The 7,640-nt window shown below is 41.2% G+C and overlaps 1 protein-coding gene across 1 annotated transcript; it reads right to left on the bottom strand.

The window, feature by feature from the left end:
* Window positions 1-1,278: 1,278 nt before the first annotated feature.
* Window positions 1,279-6,016, bottom strand: LOC140713810 (iroquois-class homeodomain protein irx-1-B-like). The gene is made up of 4 exons (XM_073024360.1): window positions 5,617-6,016; window positions 2,213-3,200; window positions 1,909-1,978; window positions 1,279-1,687 (listed from the first exon to the last, which is right to left on the bottom strand). Exons 1-4 carry the CDS (start codon window positions 5,842-5,844, stop codon window positions 1,633-1,635), a joined length of 1,341 nt encoding a protein of 446 aa, XP_072880461.1. The 5' UTR covers window positions 5,845-6,016; the 3' UTR covers window positions 1,279-1,632.
* Between the last annotated feature and the right edge of the window lie 1,624 nt (window positions 6,017-7,640).

The raw sequence follows: 7,640 nt of genomic DNA, 5'->3' as shown, positions 1-7,640 counted from the left end.
AATTAGCAACGTCTCCTCCGAAAGAGATGGGTTTTCTTCCAGTGCGAAGTGAAACTTCATCTAACTCAGACAACCCGTGACAACGTGGAGTTAAAGGCGATCGAAAACCGTCCAGAATCCACAAGGAAAGCGCGTCAGGTTCAAATAAAACGCAAGAAGTGCTTAAAAGCACAAGACATCACTGTTCGTAAAACGAAGACAGTTAAGCCTGATAACTGAAATAAGTTATTATCTTATAACTAATTTGGAAACGTCTCCAGTGACTCAGTTCTTCAGTAGCTGATACCCGGATTATTTTACCCAGCTTTGATGTATCCAGACATTATCAATTAAAGACGTTTTCAAATCAACATTAATAGAATGCAGGTTCATTATTTCGCCTGTGTCTTTTTCATTAACCTATCTGTAATATGTCACAACGTTTCAAAGATAATTTCGGTAAATAACATAATGGGAAAATGCGAAGAGACGAATCAAATGTATTTTTTCATAACCTTATACAAATGACATACTGCGTTGTCTGAGTCTCAGTACCAATGATAATGTAACATTATCGCTCGGAAGGAAAAGCTGTTTTTTTTTCTGTGTGCAGTCGGACAGCAGCAGAGAACGTGATTCCCAATGAAGTAAAAGATCAGCCTAACAATCGATACATGGAGCCCTGATGCTTTGTTAATATTTTATTTCACAGTTGCTATTATTTCCGATACGTGATGAGCTTGTCTTTTTAACTCCCCCACCTCCCTGTTTGGACACAGCCTTCCCATATTATTTTTTAATTGCTTTAGCAGCTGTTTGCTTCATAGAACTCCCCCTTTTCCACCAGGAGCAGCCATCTGTCGAGTTAGTAGCACCTTAAAGGTCACTGATTTGGTTTCATTGGGGACCGGGAGAATAAACAGTAAGACATTTACTTTGCGGAGTTCTCAGCCTGGTTTGGAATCGTTTTCTGTCGCCCAGCCTCGTTTTTTGTTTGTCAGCGGTACATTTTGAGTAAAATAATCCTGTTAACATCAACAAAAACTGTGACTACGAAAATAATCTCACGTCACCCCCAGCCTCCTCTCTCCCCCCCTTCTCTCTCTCTCTCTCTCTCTCACACACACACACACACACACACACACACACACACACACACACACACACACACACACACACACACACACACACACACACACACACACACACACACACACTGTTTCATACATTCGGTAACATTTTTCAAAAACTCTGAAATTTCTCCATCTCTGAAAATTAATATAATCGCCACGTAAGATTATAGGGAGCTCGTTCTAATATCTTTTAGTTTATTAGACAAAAATATATGATTTGACAAATTCTGCTCACACGCTTATTTACAATTATAATCACTCTATATACATAAAATATTGGACGTGGGAAAATAATTACTAAACCAATAATAATCGCGTCAAGAAACAAAATCAATTAGAATAACACGTGCTGATATGTTACAATGTCAAATAAATCGTTATATATTTGTCAGGTTTCTGAAAGGCTTTTTGCATTGTCCAAATACTGGCAATACAAAAAGATGAAGTAAATGTTCTCTTCCTAAAAAATCTTTTTTTTCAATTTTCTTCTTTCTTTTCGTTTTTGCCCCATGAAACTTTCTCAGACGGAGGAGATTCCTGCTAAAACTCTTGTCCCTTCCTGCTGAGGCCGTGAGCTGAAAGAACAAAAGGACAGAAGTGTCTGAATACTAACCATATGAGATATTGTGCAAATACTTTGTGCCTCCAAACAAGATTAAAATAAACTGCACACTGCTCACAACTTCTCCAAAACCATTTTTTTTCCTTCCTTACAATTAAACAATCATCCCGTTGCGTTGCAAAACAGTCGCGAGGACTGCGTCTCCTTTATTTTGTATTAACTCTTAAAACCTACCTTTCGTTTACGGGTTGAAATGATATTTTAATTTGCTGTGATGGAGATTCGCCTGGAATACAATCTCTATCTGGAAGACAAAAGGAAATAAAACAGTTCAAATCAGTCATCCAACAGGAACAAGAGTTTGGCTTTGAAGTTTGTGAAGTAGGTTCAGAGAGCGAAGGGAATCCGGCGGCCCTTCAGATTTTAAGTTTAGTACGTTATTGCCCGTTACCAGATCAGCTATTAACGGTGAGCTGTATATATATTTATAGTATATCATACATGTGAAGCTGAAGGGAGGATGACGAGTGTAAAATACCTGTGTGTTTTGGACTGGGTATATCTGTTGATTTTTCATTGCTTACTGCTCCGAGGGCCGCCGTTAGCACAGTAGACTGTTGCTGCTGCGAATGCTGCGGATGATGGTGATGGTGGTGATGATTCGCCCCCAGAAAAGACCTGACATTTAGCAAAGAGTTCTGGCCCAGGAAAGCACCGTTCGTCCAGTTATGAAATTTGCTGATTTGACAGGTGTAGAGTCCGTGGTTTGAGAGAAAAGCCGGGTGCTGAATGGTCGGCTGCGTGTGGCTGTTTGGCGAAGATTTCTGGGCAATGTCTGGACTGGTCGCCGTCTCTGCCAAGGACCAGATTTTCGGTTTGCTGTGATTTGGGATTAGCAAATTCCCCTGTCCTAATGAAATCCCCCTGGTGCCATTGCTCTCGGCAACACTCCCATCCACTCTGTCCGTCTCTCTTGCTTTGCTCTCAACAGCAGACCCTTGCAAAGTCCGATCGTGCCCGCTCTCCAAATCCACTTTTTCTCCCTCACCACTGGGGTTCAGTTTTTCATCTTCCTCTCCGTTACTTTGCTCCTCATCGTTTTCATCGATTTTGTCGATATCGATACTCTCCAGGTCGATCTCCTCGTCCTCCTCCTTTTTCTCGTTCTCCCCCTCTGTGTCACTGCCGTAGAGAGTACTGTCGTCTTCTTTATTTCGGGCACCCCAGGTCATCTTGTTCTCCTTCTTGAGCCTCCTCCTGGCGTTGGCGAACCAAGTGGAGACCTGAGTCAGGGTCATCTTGGTGATGATGGCCAGCATGATCTTCTCCCCTTTGGTGGGGTAGGGGTTCTTCCTGTGCTCATTGAGCCAAGCTTTGAGAGTGCTTGTGCTCTCCCGGGTTGCATTCTTGGGTCTGGCTGGGTCTCCATACTGGAACTGACCATAGGGGTAATAGGCAGGGGCCGCATGGGCAGCAAACGTGGCCGGGTGAACTCCGGGATTGTCCTTCAATTCGTACTGAGAACCCTGCAACATAAACACATGGAGTGGGGTGTGGGTGAGGGAGAGAGAAAGAGAAATCAGGGCTGGGGTATTAAAGAACAGACCCATATCACATACCCTATGTTGCCCAACATAAATTATTTACACTCCAGGTTTGCCACAGGAAGGCACGCAGAAAGTTTCCGGAGTGGCCAAGTGTTCCTATTCTTAATGGAATGGACTCTGCGTTTTAAAGTTAAAACAACATTTAAAAAATGAACATTTTAAGAGGTATGCACGAAAGAAGTAGGATTGCCACAACAGTATAACGAAACCAAATGTTAATGGCATAACACAGAAGTTAATTTAAAATCTCAAAATTAGTGCACGCGAACTACACTAACGCCATTGGCAGTGAAATCTAACTAGCTGCGATTAACGTTCAAGTTTTTAATATTTGTGAATGAATGAGGGTTTATTAAGGAAATGTGTGAACTTTATTTAAGTCCCATATAATCACTTCAATGATGATGAAACATTAATCGTAATTTAAAGATCAGAAGTGCAAACAACTGTTATAAGAAATAGTTTATTTAGAGCATCACGCTCGAAATATTAGAAAAGTTGAACTACCCTTTCATAAACTGCTTGATTTTTCGGGGTAGGAGGAAAGTTTCGGCAATCGACTTTATAATGATCTCGCCATTTATCTTAAGTCTGTGCCTTTGGTGAAAACGTGCGGGAAAAGACATGAGAAATACTAACTTTTGCTTGATTGCGTTTTAGCAGATTAAAAATAACTTATGCCGACATATTTTGCTTGTTTAAATGTCCTTTTGGTTGGCTGTGTCTCTTTTTCATTTTGGAAAGATTTTTAATGTTGAATTAAAAGTTGGAAACATGACATCATCCAGTTCTCACTGAGATGGCCGCAATGTAAACATTGCTAAAGAATGCGGTCATTTTGTGCATCTTTATTATTCCGAAGTGCAACACGTATAAGATAGAGACACTACAGGGAACATTTTTTAAAGGTTATTGAAAAACAACCATTCATTTAAACTTGAAAATCTCGATATTTATTACTCCCCTTCCTCCTGACAAATACTATGCAATAAGTCTTCCACAGGCCTGATTTAATTCTGAATTAGGTACTTTAATTTTAAATGAACGTTGAATTTTCCATTTTGTGTGGTACAGTGTAAGGCAGTCAGTCATAAATAATTACAAATAATCTCAACTGTTTTGGGAAAACAGCATGAATTTAAATTCAACTGCAGTGCGTGCGCTCTGTTCCAAGAGACGATTGAACAAACAGGGCGCCAGGATTAGCATGAAGACAACAGGAAATCTTCATAACTAACTATGGAATCAGTGACCACCGTTCAATATTTTGCAGGTAATTGTTCCGGGCTGATATCAAAATTGCTCGTGCATTTAATTCTGTCTCGCCCTGAGCTTATTTTATTTCTACCGCAGTGAATTTATGCTTAATCCTTATTCCCAGAGGCAACTCTATTGCCCAGATCACCGAATTTGCCTGATTATTTTATTTGTTTGAAGAAGAGATAAGCTTTATATAAAAAAGGAATTGTCTTCGACCGTATTATTTATGCTTACAGTACTAAAATCCGACGCAGCCGAATTTGCAACGATTCTTGATACATTTTCACGTTTATATATAAGGAAACGGTGGGTTTTATTAATTGAGAAACTTTGTAAGTATTTTATTTGTATCGTTTAACAGTGGTGATTATAATAGATTAAACAAATAATATCGCTATAATATTATCTGCAGCTCAGTAGTTTGTGGGGTGCATCCACTCAGTGTGTTGTGTAGATATCAGGTTAATGCAGTACTACATTTGTAATTGCGGATCGCATACATTAACTGCAGACTACAGCGGAACTCACACAACTTCGGCCTACTTTATTTAAAGCGATACCACCACTACAGAATAAACTGAAGACGCAGCCACGTTTAAATCAGTGACTACGGTGAATCAGTGAACAGTTTCAAACGTGTCCGTGCCCTCTGCCGACAAAGAAAAACCCCGAAAATATGGGCGGATGAAAGAGGCTGCCAAACTTTCCAAAGCCGGCTTCTAATCTTCTCTGCCCACGAGACTTTTGTTCAGATTCGCACTGTTGTCGGCACTAGCAGTGATTAAAACTTTGAATGTCTTAACTTGTGACACTAATAAGGGAAAGCATAACGCTCGCCATGTAATAATACCACGCTTGCCACCGATTGGCGTCAATAGTGTCTCGCTGCTTTAAGAGGTCGGTGTTCCAATTAAAATAATAATTGTAACTGTTTCTAATCATATGCTTTTTACACATATGGGGATATCCGACCGACAAAGATTTGATCCAGTTTAGTTGTGCGATGGGATTTTTATATAAGTATTTATTTTAAACGTTTCGCTCAGAATGTCTGTAAAAGACTGGTCGCACTTACCATTTGGGAGAACATGGTGAGATCGGTGGTGTAGGGGAGGAAAGCGCTGTAGTTCTGGGCTGTGTAAGGGTTTGCATACATTCCCAACACGGAGGTTACAGCAGCGGCGTGATTAGCCCCAAGCTCGGCTCCTCCTCGGGAAGAAGCCAGCACTCCCTGCCGATCGGCGGCGTAAACAGCCTGGCTCGCACTTAGATACTGAGGGTACCCGAGCTGAGGGAAGGCCATCTCCTGAGAAGGGATCTTCACGAACTCAGAAAATGACACAATGACAAGCAATAAAAACTCGCTTCCGATCGCTTCCAAATCCCGTTTCTTTTTGTCCTGGCCCGCAGAATCTTCCTGTAAGCGATCTGATCGTCAATTCAACTCCAACTGATGCGTCTGCCCATAGGTCCTGGCAGATCCGTAGATATCATTTGAAGTTGATGCTTTGACTGACAGGTTACTTGAGCGGCAAGCCCCTCCTAGTTTGGAACATGTGGCTTCGCACAGTTGGGCCACGTTGTGTTGTGTTGTGTTAAATGTTTTGCATTCGGATCTATTCAGTGAAGCACCCACTGGTGTATGACAACCTGTCTACATGATTTTGCAGTTGTCCTACACTGCTTGTTCCCTTCTTAAACCTTACCGAGTCCCTTTTTCTTACATAACTTCTCGGGTTATTTTCTCCCCACCGCTCTCTCCTCACGCCCCCTCCCCTCCACGGAACAAGTGCCAAGAACTCGGTCCCAAGCGCAATGTGTTATACACATGCCTAAGGTCGCTGCATAAATAAGACCAATAGGCAAATCTGGAACTGCACAAGAGATTTCTCAAAAAAAAACTGACAAAAAGTCAAAAGGATATATAATGATCAATTACCCAAAATGATGGGAAATTTGAGCGTTTAAAATAATGTAAATGCAATGACAGGTCGCATTAATTAGCCGGATAAAAGAGCCAGTAGAATAACAAATACCAGAAAATTAATTATTCATATAGTTTTAAACAGACCAGACCAACAGCGGGTCCGATTTAGCAGCAGGAGTAAGGGCCCAGCCTTTTCTATATTTTTCATCGTGAAGTCTGCATTTGGTTTTGTGCAGTATTTCTCACAATTGTCTCCTGTTTATTTTCTTTTCCCACACTCATCAGGGGCAATACTTTTGGCATGCATCCATTAACGCTGTTTATCATAAATATGATTTAATTACAATAGATGCTGGCAACGTTAATTTTTAAAAGCATGAATTGCATTACTTCTTTGCACAGTTGTTTCTTTCTAAGTATTTAGCTGTACCTGCCGTGTTTTCAGGTACATCATAAACCAGGGAACATACAGGAGCTTTAATAGACACTAAACTACACTTGGATTTTAAGTGGCTATGTGGCGTGGAAATAATTTGCGATTAATAAAACCAAACGTGCCAATCCCGCCGGCGTTTCTGACGTACCCCTTCATTCACTTTGGGTCAAGATACTGCCGTGTTTTTGCAGAGCTCACAACAGTTTAATCCGGGAGATCACAGTAATTTGACACAGGTTGTACGTGTTAAATGTTGAATGCCTTCCAGAGGGCCCAGACTCTCCTCGACAACTCCCTGAAAATGGATTGTTGCCCGTTGAAGGAGGGATTATTCTCCGCACGAATGAAAACAAATTGCTGTTTAAAAGAGGAAGGTGGAAGCGGCGCGTCATTACATATCCAAACCTGCACCAACTTCTCCGCGCATTTAAATATATATTTACCCAAGACCCAATGTTTAACTGGAGTTTGCTTGCTACAGCTATTGAAATGTAATATTTTATTGTTGACATCTTGGAGTCCATGTTACTCCAGCAGCAAGAATCCACCAGGAAATGGTCCCGGTGTCAGTTAATTGAATATTTGCTTTGTGTCTTGTGACTTTAGGTTGACATCCCAGATAGGTGTCCTCAGTTTCCGGATCTCACCTTAGTGCTGCTCGGAAGTCCGCGTGTAACCTGCAGCCTTTGACATGGGTTCCAAGTTGATTACCCGCGACTTAACTCTGTTGCCCACC

The sequence above is a fragment of the Hemitrygon akajei genome, chromosome 20, assembly GCF_048418815.1.
Source record: "Hemitrygon akajei chromosome 20, sHemAka1.3, whole genome shotgun sequence".
Classification (NCBI taxonomy): Eukaryota; Metazoa; Chordata; class Chondrichthyes; order Myliobatiformes; family Dasyatidae; genus Hemitrygon; species Hemitrygon akajei.
Note: the sequence above shows the minus strand (reverse complement) of the source record. Positions and strands in the feature narration are given on the sequence as shown.

Coding starts and splice junctions, on each gene's coding strand:
- LOC140713810 (XM_073024360.1), bottom strand. CDS start 5,844: ATGGCCTTCCCTCAGCTCGGGTACCCTCAGTATCTAAGTGCGAGCCAG. Junction 1,979..2,212: donor ACCCAGTCCAAAACACACAG/GTATTTTACACT, acceptor TTTGTCTTCCAG/ATAGAGATTGTATTCCAGGC. Junction 1,688..1,908: donor TTTCAACCCGTAAACGAAAG/GTAGGTTTTAAG, acceptor TTGTTCTTTCAG/CTCACGGCCTCAGCAGGAAG.